Source organism: Suillus subalutaceus (assembly GCF_016647625.1).
Source record: "Suillus subalutaceus strain FC151 chromosome Unknown DFJ58scaffold_13, whole genome shotgun sequence".
Taxonomy (NCBI): domain Eukaryota; kingdom Fungi; phylum Basidiomycota; class Agaricomycetes; order Boletales; family Suillaceae; genus Suillus; species Suillus subalutaceus.
Window position 1 is genome coordinate 265,375 of NW_024540262.1, and position 20,493 is coordinate 285,867.

At 47.4% G+C, this 20,493-nt stretch overlaps 9 protein-coding genes across 9 annotated transcripts; 4 read left to right on the forward strand and 5 right to left on the reverse strand.

Moving 5' to 3' along the window:
• The first annotated feature begins 362 nt into the window (after positions 1 to 362).
• Positions 363 to 2,131, forward strand: DFJ58DRAFT_81165 (methyltransferase domain-containing protein). The gene is made up of 3 exons (XM_041391498.1): positions 363 to 573; positions 652 to 1,240; positions 1,298 to 2,131. Exons 1-3 carry the CDS (start codon positions 460 to 462, stop codon positions 1,939 to 1,941), a joined length of 1,347 nt encoding a protein of 448 aa, XP_041248443.1. The 5' UTR covers positions 363 to 459; the 3' UTR covers positions 1,942 to 2,131.
• DFJ58DRAFT_714154 (uncharacterized protein) lies at positions 2,016 to 3,144 on the reverse strand (the record flags this gene model as incomplete). Its single annotated transcript, XM_041383989.1, has 4 exons — positions 2,016 to 2,438; positions 2,485 to 2,578; positions 2,634 to 3,014; positions 3,062 to 3,144. 4 exons carry the CDS (start codon positions 3,142 to 3,144, stop codon positions 2,016 to 2,018), a joined length of 981 nt encoding a protein of 326 aa, XP_041248444.1.
• A 132-nt stretch (positions 3,145 to 3,276) lies between these two features.
• DFJ58DRAFT_766525 (urease accessory protein UreG) lies at positions 3,277 to 4,555 on the forward strand. The gene is made up of 6 exons (XM_041388804.1): positions 3,277 to 3,436; positions 3,500 to 3,578; positions 3,637 to 3,707; positions 3,761 to 4,032; positions 4,082 to 4,150; positions 4,203 to 4,555. The coding sequence occupies exons 1-6, from the start codon at positions 3,310 to 3,312 to the stop codon at positions 4,398 to 4,400; spliced, it is 816 nt and encodes a 271-aa protein (XP_041248445.1). The 5' UTR covers positions 3,277 to 3,309; the 3' UTR covers positions 4,401 to 4,555.
• A 367-nt stretch (positions 4,556 to 4,922) lies between these two features.
• On the forward strand, positions 4,923 to 6,171 carry DFJ58DRAFT_653770 (uncharacterized protein; the record flags this gene model as incomplete). Its single annotated transcript, XM_041381761.1, has 8 exons — positions 4,923 to 5,004; positions 5,058 to 5,173; positions 5,235 to 5,413; positions 5,461 to 5,606; positions 5,628 to 5,781; positions 5,842 to 5,927; positions 5,979 to 6,041; positions 6,092 to 6,171. The coding sequence occupies 8 exons, from the start codon at positions 4,923 to 4,925 to the stop codon at positions 6,169 to 6,171; spliced, it is 906 nt and encodes a 301-aa protein (XP_041248446.1).
• A 150-nt stretch (positions 6,172 to 6,321) lies between these two features.
• On the reverse strand, positions 6,322 to 8,184 carry DFJ58DRAFT_723401 (histidine phosphatase superfamily; the record flags this gene model as incomplete). Its single annotated transcript, XM_041385002.1, has 11 exons — positions 6,322 to 6,354; positions 6,408 to 6,662; positions 6,716 to 6,882; positions 6,934 to 7,098; positions 7,150 to 7,297; positions 7,345 to 7,350; positions 7,404 to 7,532; positions 7,583 to 7,638; positions 7,689 to 7,698; positions 7,753 to 8,007; positions 8,056 to 8,184. The coding sequence occupies 11 exons, from the start codon at positions 8,182 to 8,184 to the stop codon at positions 6,322 to 6,324; spliced, it is 1,353 nt and encodes a 450-aa protein (XP_041248447.1).
• A 2,272-nt stretch (positions 8,185 to 10,456) lies between these two features.
• DFJ58DRAFT_766537 (HCO3 transporter family-domain-containing protein) lies at positions 10,457 to 13,032 on the reverse strand. The gene is made up of 8 exons (XM_041388805.1): positions 12,688 to 13,032; positions 12,491 to 12,636; positions 12,281 to 12,415; positions 11,766 to 12,223; positions 11,299 to 11,717; positions 11,067 to 11,254; positions 10,894 to 11,015; positions 10,457 to 10,843 (listed from the first exon to the last, which is right to left on the reverse strand). Exons 1-8 carry the CDS (start codon positions 12,939 to 12,941, stop codon positions 10,805 to 10,807), a joined length of 1,761 nt encoding a protein of 586 aa, XP_041248448.1. The 5' UTR covers positions 12,942 to 13,032; the 3' UTR covers positions 10,457 to 10,804.
• Positions 13,033 to 16,675: 3,643 nt separating this feature from the next.
• DFJ58DRAFT_653768 (Alpha/Beta hydrolase protein) lies at positions 16,676 to 18,097 on the forward strand (the record flags this gene model as incomplete). Its single annotated transcript, XM_041381760.1, has 5 exons — positions 16,676 to 16,794; positions 16,853 to 16,926; positions 16,990 to 17,556; positions 17,613 to 17,665; positions 17,720 to 18,097. The coding sequence occupies 5 exons, from the start codon at positions 16,676 to 16,678 to the stop codon at positions 18,095 to 18,097; spliced, it is 1,191 nt and encodes a 396-aa protein (XP_041248449.1).
• A 78-nt stretch (positions 18,098 to 18,175) lies between these two features.
• Positions 18,176 to 18,897, reverse strand: DFJ58DRAFT_81343 (uncharacterized protein). The gene is made up of 3 exons (XM_041391605.1): positions 18,563 to 18,897; positions 18,377 to 18,511; positions 18,176 to 18,322 (listed from the first exon to the last, which is right to left on the reverse strand). Exons 1-3 carry the CDS (start codon positions 18,761 to 18,763, stop codon positions 18,254 to 18,256), a joined length of 405 nt encoding a protein of 134 aa, XP_041248450.1. The 5' UTR covers positions 18,764 to 18,897; the 3' UTR covers positions 18,176 to 18,253.
• A 519-nt stretch (positions 18,898 to 19,416) lies between these two features.
• DFJ58DRAFT_653713 (uncharacterized protein) lies at positions 19,417 to 20,045 on the reverse strand (the record flags this gene model as incomplete). The annotated part of the gene is made up of 3 exons (XM_041381758.1): positions 19,417 to 19,556; positions 19,594 to 19,734; positions 19,796 to 20,045. 3 exons carry the CDS (start codon positions 20,043 to 20,045, stop codon positions 19,417 to 19,419), a joined length of 531 nt encoding a protein of 176 aa, XP_041248451.1.
• Between the last annotated feature and the right edge of the window lie 448 nt (positions 20,046 to 20,493).

Consider the following 20,493-nt stretch of genomic DNA (forward strand, 5'->3'; position numbering starts at 1 on the left):
TCCGAGCTTCTCTCGATCCATCCGAACGACCTGGCAGCTTCTGGCTTTCAGCTTCCGGGAAGTTGGAAGGGTTGGTGGGAATGGGCCACATCAATAGACGATGAACATACACCGTGCTTCCCAAGGTGGATATCGGTTCTCCATTACTATTCTGCGACACCCGATGACCAGCAGACGGGGAACCAGATCCCGAGTAATAAATCTTTGGTGGGCCTGTTGTATGACGATCAGCGCGTGCAGACAGCATGCTCATCTTGCGATAGATCCCGCCCGATTTGAAAATGCTCATCGATGACATTGTCCGCATCCAGTTGAGTAGAGATCTTGTTGCCATCGGGAACACCTCCGAGTCGGGTTAGTCACACTTCAGAGACCTACCAGGCGCCTTGAACAGCTTCCTCACTTGTTGGCTCATCGTAATGCTTTGTATGTCCAGGGAAGGCTCATCGATCGTATGGCATGTCACCAAAGAAAGAGCACGAGGTCTCCAAGATGTCAGAATATATCGACCGACTTTTATGCCCAGGTTTTTCGGATACACTACATCATGTTGTTGATGTGGGTTCAGGACAAGTTAGTATTTTTGTATATCCTTTTCACCTTAAAAGTTACAGGAATGTTTTGCCCAATAATCAATGATTTTCTTTTCAGGGATATTTGTCTCGTGCGCTTCAAAATTTGGGTCTCCATGTGTTAGCTCTTGATTCCAATGAGATCCAGACCTCTGGGGCTGAACGCTGGAAAGCAAAAGAAGCGGCAAGAAGGCAGAAGCAGCTTAAAAGGGGAAAGGACGCCCAGAGCGTGTCCGACTCACACCATCACTTCGACGATCCCCTTTTCCAACCACACGTGGCAACCTCTGTGCCTTCGGCTTCCATTGCCAGCAAAAACATAATACACAACCATGTGGGTTCTCTTACCCACCAGACTATCTGCATCGATCCCCGTACACTTGAATCGTCAATTCATGATTGGCTTTTCTCCGGTGAAGACAACCAAATCACTGGTTGCACTAGTATGATCGGAGATTTACTTGTCGATAGGATTGAGCGATGTGCACCTGAGGAGAAGCCGGTCCCTGTGATGATGGTTGCCCTTCACGCCTGCGGATCGCTCACGCCTGATGTCTTTCGCGCGTTTTTGTCTAATCACCGTAGACCCTCAGCCCCCGGTGTTCGCACTTGGACGGCGCAGGCACTCGTCGTAGTAGGATGCTGTTACAACTTGATGACGCCTGAGGGTGAGCATCGGTTTTTATAGTTGGTTTAGGCGAGGTTTGCTACAACTGCACTGGTAGATTTTCCGTTGTCACGGTCGCTCCGTGAGCGAACCCCAGTAGTAACACTTTCCCTTGCCTCTCGCCACCTGGCTGCGCAGATACCATCCCAATGGCTCCGCAATGAAACATCTGCCCGGGAAACATCTCTGGCAATACGCAAGGTCGTTTTTCGAGCCCTCCTTCAACCCGTCCTTGAAGTAATAGGTGCACGAGAAGCCTCCGCGAATCACACTGCAACCTCTTCATATCATGTCGAAGATCTCCGCGGCGCAGGTCAGACACCAGAAAATAGGCGGTTGGGAAAGCTCCCTGATGCTGCGTACAAAGACTGGGAAACATTCCTGGATCGTGCGATTTCGAAAACTGGCGTCCGACTCGATCAGATCGCAACACAGCTTCCCGTTTATATTCATAACAAGCATAGACGAAGGCAGCTGGAAAGTGCTTTATCAGTATTGCACGTGTTAAGGTGTATCATGGGACCTCTGATAGAATCCCTCATCCTCCTTGATAGGCATGAATGGATTCGGGAAGAGTTGGGTCAAAATAGTAAAGCACAGGCAATGGACGTTGGCCTGGTAAACCTGTTTGACCAGGCAACGGGAAGTGGAAGGAACGTAGCTATTGTTATCAAGCCTCGTGAATGGCCCAATATGATTTAACATTGCTTGAGCCAGTCAGGAGACATCCTCAGTCTTTTCTGTACATCACAGTTGAACGTATGTTATGGATTGACTCAATTGACAAGGGGGCCCTGAAATGGCCATGAAAAGATGTCCTTTCCGATCTTCACTACAATAGTATCCACTTCGAACCCTCCGATGTGGGCGCACGAGACTCTAGCACCAAATCGCCGGTTTAGCGTCGGGATTAGCTCAGACGGAAAGTGCGGAACACACGGAAAACACTCGGCCTGAAAATGTTTATTAGATTCCCCGATGTCCCCGTTACTAGTCAAGTTGTCGTCCGATGTGCCTTCCACTGCTATGACCCCTTCATAAGCGCGAGGATGTCTTCTGGTGTCGGCGTCTCCGTTCACCGATGTGTCAGGATCTAGAAGAGCCCATGCTATTGAAACGTGGAAACGTGGTTGGCTGTAAAAATCTCGTTGACGCAGGGACTGAAGGGTCGGCGACAGTGCAGATAGCAGATCCCTCAGCTACAATAAGTCAGTTTGGAATCAGATTGGTGTCGCTAGGACGAACTTCATTGTGACCGGCTCCCACCTCGAGGGAAAGGAACACCCTCGTTCGCTCATCGTTTGTAAGTTCCGAAAACGTTGCAAATGAAGCCTGAAAACTTCATACGATGGTAAGAGACCACAAGTATGCAATGGATTGTACATATGGCGTACGGGATTCGGCGTGAAGCGATCAGCTTTATGGCTTGTTTGAACTCTTCTCTTTGGTGGGCGCGAAGAAATATTGGTCGAGTCAATGACAAGTGCAGCTCCCGCACCCTGCGAGAGTTATTGACTGTCAAGCCACCACTATTTCTACTACATGAGACAATTTCCCCTATGACGTGAGCGGCTGGGACCATTTCCTTGATGACATTAAGTACTTCATCGACCAATGAGTACAATGCAGTCCCAGGGTGCAGGACGAGGGGAATGTAAACATATGTGGCATATTGGCCCTCTACGTGTGGGGTTGCACGAACTCGTCCTTGATGAAGAGCAGGGTCATCGACGGGTACTGGTACGATGAAGGATGATGCAAGAGACGGCAGTTTCCTGTGCGTACATTGAGCAGCATGCAGAGAGATGATGAAATGGTCAACTTCTTCTTTTTCTCTGGAGCGTCGACTACAGCTTCGTCTTCTGAGCTAGAGTAAGCTACCAGGGCCCGTGATGTGCGCTTCATGTGACACGACTCGGTGATGTTTTTGATAATATTATACAGAACCGCTTTCGGAAGCGCAACTCGGATGCTAATCTACTAGGCTCTACAGCACCCGCCGGCAGACTCCGGTACTAATAATTAATCACTGTACTGAGCGCTGATCCGATTACTAGTTTAACATTGATCATGAGTGTTCAATTCATCAACAATCTAGGCCAGCCAAGTCAAGCTCACTCGCACGAGCCTGGTGGTGTGCCTCATACTCATGATCATGGCGACCACGGACATACGCACGAGCACCTAGATCACCCAGGTTGGTTTCGTCACTGAGCGTATGATCAATGCCAGCAATCCTATTGCATTCACTTTCCTGCAGGTAAATTCTCGGAACGGGACCTTCCCGACTACTCTTTACGAAACTTCCAAGAAAGAGGCTTTACTGTCGGAATTGGTGGGTAAGTCGACAAGCTTACGATACCTATGCACCACCGTGACGGCGATCACCTCATACAGACCTGTTGGTTCCGGTAAAACAGCCTTGACACTTGCGTTATGCAAGAAGCTTCGTAGCAAATATAACATCGGTGAGCAAATCTCACATGATCTTCTGCATTCTGTGAAACTTCGATATACTTAGCTACTGTGACGAACGACATCTTCACTCGCGAAGACCAAGAATTCCTTATCAAGAATAAGGCACTCCCTACACCTCGTATTCTAGCCATTGAGACCGGTGGTTGTCCTCATGCGGCGATCCGCGAGGATATTAGTGCGAACATGGGTGCTTTGGAGACACTTCAAGCCAAGTTTGGTTGCCAACTCCTTTTTGTGGAAAGTGGAGGAGATAACTTAGCTGCCAACTATTCCCGGGAACTAGCTGACTACATCATATATGTCATAGACGTGGCGGTATGTCTGTCAGATCCTCGATGCAGTTCTGTCTCATGTGCATTTCCAGGGAGGAGATAAGATTCCTCGTAAAGGTGGACCAGGAATTTCTCAGTCTGACCTTCTGGTAATCAACAAGGTTGGTCAAAATTTTATTCAAACGTCATACCTCCTCACTGCAGAGGTTCAAGATCGACATCGCGCAATATGTTGGCGCATCTCTTGATGTGATGAGACGTGATTCGAAATTCATGCGTGGAGACGGCCCAACTATTTTCACGAGCATAAAGAACGACCAAGGCGTCGACGACATTGTGGAGCTTATCTTAGGTGCTTGGCGAACAGCCGGCGAACCCGGCACACAAGGTGCAGTGGGCGATGATGAGTGAGGGGCAATAAATGAATGCCTGCAAGAATTGCAATATGATGGGTGAGGATAAACAAATGCTATAAAGAACTGTAAGCAGCCGTCTTGTAACGTATCGCGGTGTCAAGTATGACACCTTTGAAATTATTTTGAAGTGCCGGGTAGGCACTATCCAGACTGCGCGGAATTTCAAGCTAGCTGGAACATACCACGTGCCTTAACGTCCAATGTTACTACATAGTATTACTTGTCTCCGGCTGCATAGGGCTGCGGTTGTATTGCGAAGTACTACTGCACCAGCCTTCTGCAAACATTGTAGTAGCAGTACTTAAGCTTCAGTAAGTGATAATGCAGGGTACCCGGCCAATTTTATCCCTCTCTATGGGGACCGAAATCCACACTTGCCTATTTTGATGACGTAATTAGTGAATGGAGGACTGTTCCTTCAACTTCCTTCGAATTCAAAACTTTCATTAAGCACCTTGTGTCACCGGTACCCTTCAGCGTACAGTACTAGTACTAAGCCCCCATTCATTAGAACGATATGGACGCTCAGTCAAACAACTACCCGTACACAATTGTGCGCATCAAGCGCAAACGCACGGATGAACCACTTGACGCGCTTGGTGTGTCTCTCGTGCCACCCGTTTGCGAAGTCAAGTTCTTATTGTGACATCAGTTGTCGAGTCTCGGGTTCGCAGAAAGAAGTCGAAAGGTGGTCGCGATGTTTTTCAGTTTATTCAAACCGTCGAAGAGACCGTCTGGGAGGATAAGCAACTGCAGGAGACGCTACAGGTGAATTACCTTTAACACTCGTCGCTGTTTGCGTTACATAGGAGTTCTATCATCCCCACAGAACCAAATTTCGAAATTATCGCAAAACCACACTGAAAATAACGCCCAACCCTCGGTACCTGCGGATGTCACGAATCTGTCTGAGGCCCAACGCCGTCGGCAATTAGCTGATGAAGGAAGACGCTACACAATCGTTCCTACACGCGAATCTGTTGAAAATACCAAGTATGCTACCAGTCCGTGAGTCTTCTCATGATGTTGCCAGATACTTGTCTAACCCGGGGCAGTCCAAAGGTCATATCTGCAAAAGATGCTCGATCTCAAAACGACTTCAGGATGTACGATGCCGTTCCAGCTGATAAGAAGCCTACGTCTTCTGTCTTTGATTCCGACATGGAGAAATTCTTACCCATGCTTCAGAATTACTTGCGCAGTAAGCTTCCCTTCTCTTGAGGTCTTACATGCTCATGCCCATGCCTTCCAGTGAATGACGAGCCCTCGCAAGTTCTCTCCGCTGCTCCCCCAGCGGAGGACTATGTTTGGGACGTGTTCTACAGGCGCCCTTGCACACTCAGCGAATGGAATTCAGTTGCTAATATCGGAATGCTGTAAGTTACCTGGCTTAATGTGCGATGAAATTATTGGCTGGAATGTTGTTGCACTTGTAGTGAAGGCCTTCCTCCCTCACTGGATGATCCCTACTCTAGTGACTCAGAGTCCGAGGAGGAAGATAATGCTGACGAAGACTCAAATGGTATATTTGTGGTTTGGCGTTAAATCCTTTATCTGACGCGACATTCCCCAGCCGAGGAATATTACAAAAATGACTATCCAGATGAGGATGATTCGGATGATAGTGAGGGGGGCGGTACGTTTTCCGTAGCCTCATTCGATAGTTGGGCTGAGATCTGCCTATAGATATATTTCATGACAGCTCCGAAGCGGAAGACGATCTTCGGTACGACGATTTGAATGATGACGACAGCTATTGGAGGTAAGGGGTCAAAGAGTTTACATTTGTGGCATAAGTATGGACACAACACACATTGTACTACAATTTCACAATTATACGACATCTTCACAACCTACAGCTGCATTCGTTCTTAGCTCCTTAGATTCCTCGGCGTCTTCATCTTCGCATCGTCGAATCATATGCTTTCGCCGTCTTTTTTGAGTTCGAACTAACATTTACATTAAAATCCAATCGGAGCAAATGTGCAAAGAGATCACATACTGCGCCAGGATGCCTTGACCGCCGCCTCCCAAACCTACTAATCGTCAATACTCCGAGGAAAGCCAGGGTGAAGCCCATCAATGCAACAACTATAAGAGTCAAACCCGCGCCAAGGACGCCAGCTCCAGCTGGACTGATTTTGGGTCGAGCAGCGGCTTCTCCTTGTTCTGTCGCAAGAGCAAGAGCAGCGCAACCACTGTCTTGGTCGTTGGCACAAACACTGCACCAAGTTGCCGTGGTGTTTACTGCGACAGGCTGGCGGAGATATATCAATATGAGGCAAGTTTAGAGTAGCCACCTTGACTCACAGCCATAGCATCGATGAAAGCAGATAACGGGACATCTCCTGTTAGGTTGAGGAAGTTGTATGTCACGAAGTCTGCGTCAGTTCCGTTTTTGAAGTTGAAACGGATCACAGGTTCACCACCCCCAGAAGGTTGACGCAATTCCAAAGCAACGGCGGCAGCGTAGTTGACTGGCTGCGTGTCAGTCAAGCTCGCGACGAACATGGAACTGGTATACTGACCAATGCCTGCAAGACTCGGGTTTGCACTAGCAACACCTGTCATATTAAAGAGGGAGAGGAAAGGTTTATATGAAATAGCGGTAATCGATAGCTGCACGGGACTTGTAGAATTCGTGATGTCTGCAAATCCATTGAGAATCGATGGCAGAATAGCCAAACCGGCAACTAGGACGAACGTCACAAATTAGCGAATATTTTCTCAAAAACTAGGCGTACTGTTCCCGACGCCTGAGATGGACTGGTCGCTAAAGACGTTGTACTCGTGCCAATTAGCCAAAGTTTGTACTTGAGCTAGGTATGTGGCTGGGAGAGCGTTGGCAAAGGTGGCATTGTGGATATCATTCACATTCATAAAGTCGTATATCTGCTGGCGAGTTCAGCCTGTCGCTGATCAAGAGCAGGTAAGCATACATTCCACTACAACAATTGGAGTCAGAACATAGATGAAATGTAACTAGCTCACAACATACCATATTCTCCAGCTGGACCGATCTTCCATTCAGATAAGGAGGCAGCAAGTCCAAGAAAGCTGCGCTTTGTGTAGCCATCTCTTGAAAGATAGATGAATTGTAAAACTCTGTCGTATGCGTGTTGAAGGTCTGAAAGATATCATCTTCATGAGAAAATTTAAAGGAATTTTTTGACAAACATTGCAATTAGCGAAACCTTCCAATGCTATACTCAGGTTGGGATCCACAGTCTCAACTACCCTGTGTGAGCACCGGGTGCTTGCTGAGGTATCTACAAGAACTCACTAGGTATATACTTTGCAACATGCCAGTCAGGGGACGCGAGACTCACATCACAAGCAACACATACCTGATACCCTCCAAGGGGAGCCATGATCGTTGTCCCATTAGCAAGGGTGATATTGTTTGAGAGTGTGGCAGGCCAAAGTCCCTGCGTTAATGATACGCAAGAATCATAAATGACACCATTTTCGTCTCCAAAGTCTGCTTGAATGTACACCTGGGCCGGATTGAATAGCCCTGTGCTCATGCCAGGGATGTACGAAGGCGATGACTCATTCAAGTATAATGAACGTAGGTAGCTGCCGAGCAAAAACTCTTGTTGCTACAAGAAATCGATGAGAATATACATGGCCTAGCATTACTGACGTACATTGCCCAGAGGAGTGATCTGCGTAGCAGTTGCAGTATAGGTGTCAGGGTCTTGATAAAATCCTTGACGATCCCCGTGACGGACGAGTAACACGACTCCCAACAGTTGGTTGTCAGTATCTTGTGACATGATGACGGTATACTGATGATTGCGTTGCACACGGAGGACTAGGAAGGGCAACTGCCAGTGGATCTAGGAAGAGTAATTGCCCAGGAGCAGATTCGTAGTGGGGCTGGTCTGTCATTTAAGCCATCGCGATGACAATTATAAACTCGAATTCTTATCGTATTAAGCCTACGTTCGGGTATGATATTACTATTTGCGCCCAGGTCCCTCCAGGACGCAGATCCATGAGTCAAAATCTCACAATCGTGTAGTCTCGACGGCGAACCGGATGCAATACAGGTGGCACCACCATGGACAGGTCCCTAACTTGCAGTAGTTAAGAATTGGTGATGGAGTGCGCGATCGCAGCGGCACGAAGGCTAGTTCCTGACTCCAAATTGTTAGTGCGGGGGTACTAACTGAGTTGTGCGAGCTGAACTTACGTCTTGTTACAACCCATAAGTATACTCATGTGACCCATTGGCAGTAGGATACAAACATTCACAATTTCACACGTATATATGCTTCTTGATACTTCGTTTACTTCCGCCGACTTGACGAAGACGTTATCGCGAGAGGACCATGCATTTGTGTCAGATGAAAAGAGCGCGGGACTAGCGGACCGAAGTTCGACATATGATTACGACCCTGGTTTTGTTCCCTGCTTTCGTTCTTATCTGTTCAATTTACTATAATCTATTTGGTTCTTTCCTTCTGGAACTTCGCCAGAACTGTCAGATCTAGCTTGGGGTGTTGCTGACATTATACCTCCCAGTGCATATTTGTGGGCGTTTCGTTGCTCAGGCCTCAGGCCAGGAACCTCCCCTAATGAGGCTTACCAGGCTTTAGCCTGTCACTAAGTGCCTGATTACTTTCGAACAGTATCAGCGAGGTACACTCCCCTAGCCAGACAACATACATAGAAGGAAGACAGTCGTTCCTTGAATATAAGGCAGGGACATCTAGGAACCTCCTGCGACGATAGCCAATTGCCAACGTTCGTGAGTTTTCCAAGTACCACGAGTCTCTGTCTAAACACGTTCTATGGTAGTGGTGGCACCGCACAAACTTGTCTTCAATCTCCCTAGTATTCACTATATAAGTAGACTGAGACTTAGATCTGACCAGGCAAGCAACTGCAAGGTAGATCTCACTGTAATTAGGCAGCGCCCCGACGACCGAAATCAGCGGCAAGACAAACGAGGCACATTATCTAACGATTTTCATCAACTCGGGTCTCAATGATTGGTGGCGCCCAATCCTACACGGTGCAGATAACAGAGTTACACTGATATTTAAACTCGCCACGATCTCCCCGAGGGTCATGTTGAAGCTCGTTCTTGGCGATAGAGGAAACCGACTGACCCTCAGCCCCTCGGTCCTCGGGCGCCTTTTCACGCATTTCTCTAGCCCTTTGCGATTGCATGTAATTGTTTTAATGCTTGAACATGTATTGCACGGTAGGAATTGGATTCCACGCAAGATAATCCACTAATTAGTCTCTGTAGTCAAACTTTGATACTGGTGTATGGAAGCCGGTCGTTCTTGATCTACCGATACTCGCGCACCACATTTATCTGCAGGTCGTTCGTATTTGGGTCGACGACGCTGCGGCTTGGTCACCATGGTGGTAAGATATTCAACCTACAATTGGCCGAGCCCAGTGCTTCAAGATTTGTACTTTCTGTCCATCATGAGCATCCCAGACATCGCCTTCGATTTCCCAAAGCGATCTAAACGATTGTCCCACTTCTTACCTGAAACTGTTTAGAGTTGTTGTTCTCGCGCTTCGGTGTATGCGAGACATTGGAATTCAAATTGAATTCGATAGGTCAGTCTTATCATATATCCATACTTGTACCTGGGAACCGAGTCTCGACAGGAAGCACTTACTTCCTGCAGTTAAGTATAGCCACAGTGTTCTGACGACTTCGAGTCACATGTCCCAAGAAGAAGGATCGTGGGTTTTGCCTTCGAGGTCAAGTCTCCCTAAGCCCATCGGTAATTCGGAACAGATCGGATCGCATGGTACTCGAAGCAATTGTGTATAGCAACCATATCGATCTGGGGTATGTTTAGCATGCATCGAGAACCGAGCACGCCAGCATGAACTTACTGATAAGGAAAAGGAGCACCCTGGGGCACCTTCGTCAGTCCGTTTATGGTGACAAACATGAAGATCTCAGATCTGCAGGGTGATGAAAGGTCGGCTCGCTCCTTTGGCCATGGAGACAGGTGGAGACGTATATAGATAATATATAGACAACAGAAGCATTGAGCACAGTACGGTATAATCAGTCTCACTATGGCACGAACTCGCAGCTTTGAGAAATTATGTGGACTTCTCGACTATGCACGCCCACTCTCCTAGATGCTTTCACAGGTACTGCTGTACTATCTGCTGACCCCCCGTCGGTTGGTGCCTTCACTACTGCAACCTTAACCGGTACGAAACGAGGATGCATCTTATACGTACATCTAAATGATACAACGAACCGCACACTGTACGTACTGTCTAAACATGTCACGGTAGGGCGATGTCACCATGATTACAATAAACGGGAATTCGTTGGAAAATAATATAGTACTTCAGCATCAAGCACGAGAGCAACGGACAGCTAGAGGATGAGCAGTTTGAGAATGGTCAAGCGGTGTGTAGAGATCCGCCAACAGATTCCATCGTCTGCGTCGAGCACATGAGCTTTCGAGCGGGCGTAAGAGCGACGAACTCACAAATGGAGAAGCTGTGGGGCCATCGAGGATAGAAAGTTCTTCCTGCGTGAAGGGGAGCCGCGGAATTACGTAGGTTCGAAGTGGAACAAGAAGTAAAATTATGACCGGGAAGCCGATAGCAGCTGCTCCGAAATTAATACAAAATCGCAACCTATAGATGACAAACGATTTACCAATGGACTGAGTAACTACGAATGTCGCTCCGAAGGCCACAAGTTGGACAGCCACAAACATCAATAGTCGGGATTTTCTGACTTTGTGCAGTGGGTCATCAGGTGAGGTGAGGGTCTTGTCGCGTATGAGATACAGGAGTTTGATGGTGATTCCGTTACCCTTGAGCGCAGCCGCGCCCATGAACCAGCTACGCCATGATCAGCGAAATCAAATGACAATGGATGATCTTACAATAGGCCAGCCAGCACGCCTCTTGGGACGAGACCCAGTATATGCAGAAACGGGCCGGTAAGTAACACAAGGCACAGCGAACCTTGAGCGAGATTGGAAACTCGTTGCTCAACGACGGCGATAGGGGCTTCTCGCCGACTGACGGGATGATCAAATGACTTTTCCATTTTTATAACTGCACCGTTGGAATTATTGCCAGAATGCGAGGATGGCTGCTCTTCTTCATCTATATCTTTCTGGGAAGGGTTTCCCATAACGAGCAACGAGGCGGTGTGAATAGGTGCTTGAGGTATAAGCCCGTTGGGTGCAGGCACCCCGATGAGTCCCGCTATGAATGTCGTGATACCGAGAAGGAAGAAGTCGTAATGGAAACCGGGTGGCTTCCGCAAAGGAAACTGCGAACCCTGCGCTATCAGGGACTATCAAGCAATGAGCCTGGATGTCGGTATGCAAGCAGTGGGACATACCGAGACATTGTGATCAAAGAAAAACAGAATCCAAAGGATTATTCCGAAGGGAAGCGCGACGCCGACCCATTTCCCATCTAGCTCCCAGAATTTGACAAGCCACGTTCTTCCATTGGCAGCCTGGAACGCACCACCTACTGGTAACATAGTAGGATTAGAAGCATTAAAACGGCCCCAGTATGCCATGCCTGAAGCTGCAATAAGGGAGATGGGCATTCCATAATCCGAGAAGAAACGACGGATATGACGATGGAACAACGTGGTCTCCGAAAGGCATTGGAACAAAAATGACGTTACGAGCATCAGGAGGGCAAGGGTAATGCCCACCAAAGCACCTTCGAAATCCCCACTGAATTGTCGAGTGATCACTTGTACTCCGTATTGGAGGTACACCCAGGAAACATAGAAGCCAAAAGTGTCGCAAGAGAACAGAGTGACATATTTCAGAAAATCACACCCTTGAGAGCCAAAATCAACTTTGAATGGGAAGTCGTTGAAGAGGAAAGGTTACCCACAATTCAAAATGGCCGTTACCCAATGGATGATTGCGGCCCACAGGTAAACCCAACCCACAAAATGCAGATAATTTGGTGCATCTGGCTGCTTGTTGATGATGTCATATATCGTCTTGTTAAAAACTGTGATTGGTCCTAAATAGTCAACTATGAATAGCCCGCCTACGACGAGACATTTTCACATCGTGACAGACGCTGATATTTGCATACCAGTGACGCCCGCGATTGTAAGCGGCTGCGCGCCGAATACGGAAAACACAAACGCAGCCATGAAGGAGGATATAAGGACCTCAGCAACTGTGTATTGCTGGGTCGTCTCTATTAGGTCTAGCGAAAATGCTATGCCAGGTAGAACACTATACGCCGCATCTGTGAGAGCAGATCATGCGTAGAGCTCACTGACATACTTTGCAAAGAAAATGAGGGCGGTTGCGGGAACGACTCGATAATTCCATGCATCTGTCCAGTCACTAAAATACCAAGGAGTGCGAGCGCGGACGTCTGATATGATGCCAGCCCCAAGTCTACGAAAAAAGGAAGGAGTTTGACGAGTTGTAGCAGCATCTTGTAAGAGGGTACTCGATCCAGGTGACCCTCTTGCTTGTTCTTCCATAGGCCGAACTTTGACGGGCATTTGGTTTCTTTGCAAAGTCATGGGCATAAAAGGCAGAAACAGGAAGGGTTGGACGCTGAAGTCAGGGAAATTATGAATTACATGTAATCAGACACAAGTACTAAGTACTAAGTCGAAGTACTAAATGGAACAAAATTTTCAAATCAGGGTGAAGATCACATTCCACTACGTACGTGGCACAGCAATCAGATCTGCGGCTAACTAAATGGGACGCGGACATTATAGTGTAGGAAGGTCTTGGCTGTAGTCGACTCTCACCCTATCCAGTCCCCTACTAGTAGTACTTCTCCAACCCTAGCATGTATGCACGGTCATTACAACAGGAATTCGCCATCGAGATCAAAGATCTCAGATGCTCGGAACGTGCTTAGATGCCCTACTTCTTAATCCACTCCTGGTCGGAGCATCTGCACGAAAAGAACCGCTCGCCGATCCAAACTCGCGTTTTTTTGCTAGAGGATGAGTTCAACAGCTCATGAGGCCGCGCGTCATGGTTCCGACACAGTATTCCGGAATCGACCGGGCTATGAACAGTCTGATTTCGAAGCCTTCTGGGATATCTATGACCGCCAAGTGGAGAACACTATCACGACAAGCCAAAGTTACTGCGGTGCGGGAGAAATCAGACGTGAACATTGCAGCAAGCGGAACAATGGCAAGACGTCTTCTCGAAGATAGTGATATTGTCAGCGCTATACGGCACAAGGAGATGCGTTGCATTCTACATTCCAGGCTAAAGTGTCAACATGAAGACCACGTACTTGATTGTCAAGCACGATTCGTTCTACGAGCTATCCATAGTATCTGTTGAGCGAGTATAAGCGGCTCTCTCTGCTGGGTATCTATCAATCCCCGCAGGCTCTGCAGCACTCTCGAGCTCTTCATAACTTTTAATCAAGCAACATCATTCCAAGCATACTCGTTTGGATTGCTGTCGTGAAGGTGTTGCGATTCCCGTTTGACCATTCGTACACTTCCGAGTCCATGCCCGATAATTACCACTGTCTATATGTAAATCAGGCATTTTGTCTAGGAGCACAAATTCGAAGAATTACTTCTTTGCATTTCCCTGCATTCGACAATCTCTCAGCCGAGCATTTGTCTTCGATAAAAATGCCGGGATGAATTCATCCTCGTGAGCCAACGGATTAGTATGAGATGCAGCGTGTGTTGCGCGTGCAACAGATTTACAGACGTAATCCGGTAATGTACCGAGACCTAGACCAGCTGCGCCTCTGTTGACCCTCTTTGGCCCCCCCGAGAAGATGAAGTGGATCGTAGGAATGCCTGCAGTTGCATCAAACCGCTGATCCAAAGAAGAAGTGGATGATCAGTGAGACCGACATCTGGAGCACCAAAATTAATCCCATGAGTACGATGCTACTTGTTTCACGGCATTCGCTTGCCCGACTTAGTAGAGAGTCTGAGACTGGCGCAGATCACTTGAAAGAGCTATTTAACGGGTCCAGAAGGGGTAATTGTGAAAGAAACCAATGGTGTGACTAGTGTGACCATGGAAAAGAACATGAGAACTGACCCGTAACCGGAGTACATAGATACCATGAGGGGACGGAGAAGCTTGCACAGAAGAATAATGGCCGCAGTCCGCGTACACGCAGTCACAGGCTATAACGACGTATTACAAGTAGTCATCATGCCAAAGGGGACCAAGTCGGGTTGTAAGAGTTTGTAATCTGCGCCAGGGTTTGTTGATGTCCCTGGATGTTTCCACGATTGAATATGAGTGTGTGCAAATTCCGGGGTGAGGACAGTTTTGCAACATCTTGGATATCCACTTCTGTGGTTGTGACGCTGCATTAATATTGTGCTCCATGCCTTCTCACTGAAGGATATTTTAGATACTGTGTAACTCCCCCTGCAACCTGCAATTTGTTTCCAATGACGGAGAGACCGATTAAAAAATTTCGCGGAGCAGAAAGAAAATGTACTGTTCAAGGTTTTGAGGGCATTAATATTGGGCTGTGAGTGTGCACAGGCACAAATTCCCAGTCCAACCGCCCCCAAAAATCCATTGAGGAGTGCATGAGCGGAGGGGTGTGATTGTCCCGGCGAGTCGATGTTTTTGCACAGAAGATAGTGAGAGAAGTGGCGCACAAGGGTAGAAGTAGATACACAGAGAATACTTCTGAGTCGACAGATAAGTAGGTCACGGACGAATGTACAGTACACTTTTTCATAATGTATAGCGACGGGAGCTGCCTTTTCGCTATACAATATGAGAGATATACACTACCAATAATTCCACGGAGAGGGTAACAAGATGGGGGTGTCGAGTGGCGGTGGTCAACCATGTCCAGAATCAATAATTCAGTGATACACCGAAGGTATGTTGGTTATTCAGAATATCTAAGTAGCCTGCTTGGATTCTGCATTCCTCACACCGTGTGTTGCAAATGTACGGGTTGGATAATCAAGTGAAATTCACGCAGCTGCGCAATAATGCACCTCGATCACTTCAGTGATACACGAAACGTGTTGCTGTGGTTAGTCCAGAATTTATCAAATTTCATCTTAGCAGACCCATCAGCCAGTCAATCAAGGTAAGATTCTTGCACCCACTAGTATCAGAAAAGCTTCGTGGATATTGCCACAGGACCATCTTTCTGGTGAAGTGTATTTGGTTTCTGCTTGTATGGGTGGGTTTTAGACGTGGCTGGCATTTCTTAGGGCTGCGCACCATTGGAACTACAGTACACTATCTCATAATGCATAACGTCGGGACCCCCTTCGACCCTATGCATTATGAGATTTATGCATTAGTACATATGTCACACTTGTGACAAATTGTGACACCGTGCGGTAGAGCATCACCGGCACAAGTACATACTACATATCTAACGAAAGTAAGCATCTATTGTAGTCTGTGTCGAGTGTAGAAGCTCCTCGCGTCGCAGCTCAGCACGGAAAAGACGGATCTGTTTCAACAACTCAAGTCGAAGTGTTGCATCAGCATTTCCAAACTGGAGGCAAGCCCTTCCGAGCCGCTGACACAGCGCAAGTGTTTCTGCGCGGGAAACCTCTGGTTCAATCACTGAGAGTGAGGTTTTGACGTGCTGTGTGCACTGTAGCTGGTTGTGCTGAAGTTACCGGAGCATTTTTGACCTTGAGTTTTTTTTGCTGTATCTGGTATGGTGGGGGTGTATCTCGAGGTTTGCGTTTCCGAACAGACTCGGACATGGTGGATGGTAATTGAATCAAGGTTGGTTACTTTGACAATATTGTAACATGAATAAAATGACCCGAACAAGCATCGCCGATATGACTCAACCGGCCAAAAATGCTATCTCATAATGCATAATGGTCCCACAGGCTTATGCATTATGGTTCAATTTCTCACTGGCCCACGGTGGGACCTTCCGAAGTCAATGCATTATGAGATAGTGTACTGTAGAATGTCTATAAAATTGTTCATCTTACAACTTTGTTATGAATCAGCTTCCGGCAACTCAGTAGTAGTCCTACTCGGTACAAACCATATCTCATAGTGTATATCGGACCTCCAAAGGCTATGCATTATACATTATACAATTTTTTGGGCGTCTACCCGCATACCACGATGGGAGCTGCCAAAACTCGATACAAGATGAGATTTATACATTACTAACGTATGCATTATGAAAAAGTGTACTGTACATGAACTTAAGCTTATGGTTATCTAAGCTCCGCACGAATGAATTTGGTTTATGGGATGCTATTAGGTAATAGACAAGTTCTTAACGCGGTACCAGCAGTACTTCTTTATGTCCATCCAACCAGACAACAATGGTTTATTTGCAAAGCTTAGAAGGGGTTTTGCGGTCCTCGGATTTCTCTACCTTGGGGCAGTTATCCTTCTAGCAGTACCCTGGTTCCAGTCCCAGTAAGTCCAAACATTCATCCTTCACGACTGCGCATGTAGAACTTGAGGCATAATCAAGCATTTTGTACATGAACGCCTTGAAGCTACCTTGGAACGCGCATTTTGATGCACCGGAAAGGCATGGTCTTGCACGTACGTTTTGCTCCATCGCGTCCATTTCTTTCGAACTCATTAGATTGATCGTGGATACGTTAGCTGGGAAAACGGCAAACATCAAGATTCAGACTGCAGACAATCACACTCTCGGCGCATGGTTCATTCTCTCAGATACCATATATCACAACTTGTCCTTTCCCCCGCCTCCATCTGCCGCAGAATCGCACATTTCAGAGGCCGTGGCACAGCGTCCAACTGTGCTCTTTTTCCACGGCAATGCTGCCACGCGGGCTCTAGGCATGCGTGTTCGCCTATATTCTGGGTTTACCTCGCGCCTGAACGCAAATGTCCTAGCAATAGATTATCGTGGATTTGGGGATAGTCCAGGTACACCTACAGAAGACGGCTTGTCACTAGATGCAAGAGCTGCATGGGATTGGTTGATCGCACAAGGTGCTTCGCCACAGGATGTCCTTATAGTCGGTCACAGTTTGGGAACTGCAGTGGCGTCCAGGCTCTCTGTTGATCTCTCCGAAGACGGCGTCAAGTTTAAAGGGACCGTCCTTATGTCTCCTTTCTCCTCGCTCTATACCCTGGTAGATACCTATAACATTTTCGGTGTATTTCCTGTCATGTTACCCATTAACATGATACCTCGAGCGGCCGGTAAGCCTGGCAAACATCACCAAATGCCGACATGCTCTGACTTTGTGCGTCTCAAGATATTTATAAGAGTTTTCTCGTCCACAAGTTTGACACTTTGTCGGTGATATCGGTATGTAAATGTCATGTTCCTAGGTTATCTAGCACCTCACCAATTTGCGTCCAGAAACTCAAGGTACCAATATTGATACTGCATGCGGAGGATGATTGGGATATCTCACACACCCACTCCGACGCTCTATTTGATGCTCTCCTTGAACCATATCTCCCTTCCGTCTACTCTCCGTCAGCAAGCCAAGAGTCGTGGTCAACACAACAGTGGAACGAGTACCATGCTCAACTGGTCACGCGAAGGGAAACCCGAGAGTCCTTATTGACCCGTACCGTCATCCCCAACTTTGGGTTAATGGATCAGTTCGATGGTTTTGGGGAACGAATTACCCTGCTCAAAACTTCCACTGGTTCTCACAACGAGGTTGGTACTCTTGAAGGTGTTCAAGAAGTGATACGCGTTACATTCTTCACGCCTGAAGACTTGCATTGATAACGATAGGAGTTCGGGGGTAGCGTGTTTGTATTATACGAGATGAATAATTAAAATCGATGACACCATTCGACTAGACTTGCTGTTCCATTAGCTCCAGCCACACCAGCTTGTGGATCATACAACCAACTTGGAGTTACCACATGCAAACCTGAACTACATCTTTTCCCGGCTCGTTGCGCGCTCAGCATCCGGTGCTAGATGTAGGTCGGGCTCTAACTCCTCCTGATTATGCATGGTCAAAACTGAGGAAATTGAGTGTGTACAAGTCACACTTGCCTGTATATACGATGACCGCCTGGACAACTGATGTGTGACTGGCTCCACCATCCCAGTAGGCAGGTCGTCTCTTACAGACCGATCACTACTTCCGTGACTCTGGGTACTTGTACGTCTGCTTTCGTCTGATATCCTCTGCCCAAGCTGTTAGATCATTCAGAGACAGAGCCATCCTAAATTGCCTACCTGTAGACACAGATCTCCAGCCGCCAAATCTACGCTACGAGATCTCTCCAGCTCCAGTGCTTCCGCATGTCGTCGAGGAGTCGAACGAGGTAACTCGGTGAGCGCGACATCCTTTGTTCGTTTGGAGAGCGGAGGAACAATTGGGGTATTTAGAAGAAGAGTGACGGTATCAGAAATCGAGGAAAGAACTGATTTTGGCATTGGTAGAATGATGGGATACAGATCTAGGGTTGTGTTTATAAAATCTAACACTGCGGCTCGGAACCAAGTGTTTCATATTGAGGCGGACACACTTGTAGAACTCAACAATGGAGTCAAATTGGAGTTCAGTCTGGAGCTACAGCTTATGGCAAGACTCGGATCCAGATGACATCAGCATGTAAGATTGATACTATTAATATTGCCTACATCCCTACATCTCGTACATCCTCAAAAACCTTGTCTGGCACAAATCTTAAAACTCCTTGAGCAAAACTAAATCACAATCAATGTCCCTATGAGCTTGAACGAATGCCATCTAACAAAATGAGAGGCTGTGACAAAGGCATTTTGGTCACGCGCGCAGCATGATGCGGCCCGCGAAATCGGCCGATATGGTGGTAACTAATAGTAATCGAATCTCTCGCTAAGTGCGCGGTAGACCCAGTTCCAGATATATTATCAGATCTTACTTACTACGGGACGTAAAAGATCAATTAATCTACAACGAGAAGATTGTTGTATTTTTTTCAACCAGCCAGGCCCAAATTTCATGGCAGAAACTGGGTGCAGCGATCAAGTTCTGCCGACTGTACTATCCTTTGGGGTGGTGCGCGACAGACCAGGTGTGAATAAGAGATAGGAAGGCTCTAGTCTCAAGTTCCAGCAACCAACACCCCAAAAACGATGCCAACGATGGCCCCAAGGGCAAATGCCACGGCAGCAATAGAATTGCGTGCTACAGGGAAGAAACCCCGTAGGAGGGCTGCCTGGGTCATAAAGTAGCGCACAAGGCCTACAACTTATGAGAATGTATGAGGCACCAATACAACTATAGGACTCGCCATAAACTAGGATGAACAAGCCCAAAAGCACCATCGTGGCACCGAGTGGTCGAGCAAAACGCTGTGGGTCAATCCTTCCTTGATCGTAGGTGTTTGTGGAACTGGAAAGTGTGAACAGCTGTACAAGGGCTGTCTCGCCTCTACTTGTAAGTGATTGTGATGGGCAGAGATACGCAAGTCACAGTCTCACCTACTCCAGCACTTGCGCATGCGAGACTGGTACGAACGTAGGCAAGATAGGTTCGCTCTGATGCAAGATGATCACGAGCAACATTACCCTTATTCTCGAGCACTAGACTCAGCGTCAGAGGAGCAGTGACCTCATTGATAACTTTCCGGAATTTGCGAGGTGAAGATTGTTTGCAGGTTATCTGGCTTGGGACGTGCGCCTGAGAGCCGGTTGACGGAGCCGGCTCGCTCGCGTTAACAGAGTTGGGCATAGATTTCAGGATAGAGCCAGACCGTTGAATAGGCGTATCCGGCCGCGAGTCTGCTAACAAAGTTCGCGTACGAGCACTATCATCCGATGAAATTTCCTGTCCCATCTTATGGCCAATGAAGTATCTATCGATTTGGCACCTTCCTCGTAACCGCAATCACAAGATCTTTTGATGAGGTAAAACAGAAGCGAGTACTTCGTATCACAAGACAGTAAGCGTTGAGCGCACGTGAGAAGGCATATGCTGTAATGTGTGGACTAATGAGCCTCGCAGGATTTTAGAAGGCGTTCGAACACCGGTGTAGCCAAAAACGGCTCCTCAACATGCCGAGGAGCTGGCTGTTATTGATGACTAACAGTATGATGTCGCAGATAAGTATCTGAGCCCCGGACAAAACGAAAAAACTTGAAGGAACGACCGCTAAGTACTAAGTGATACCAAGACGGTG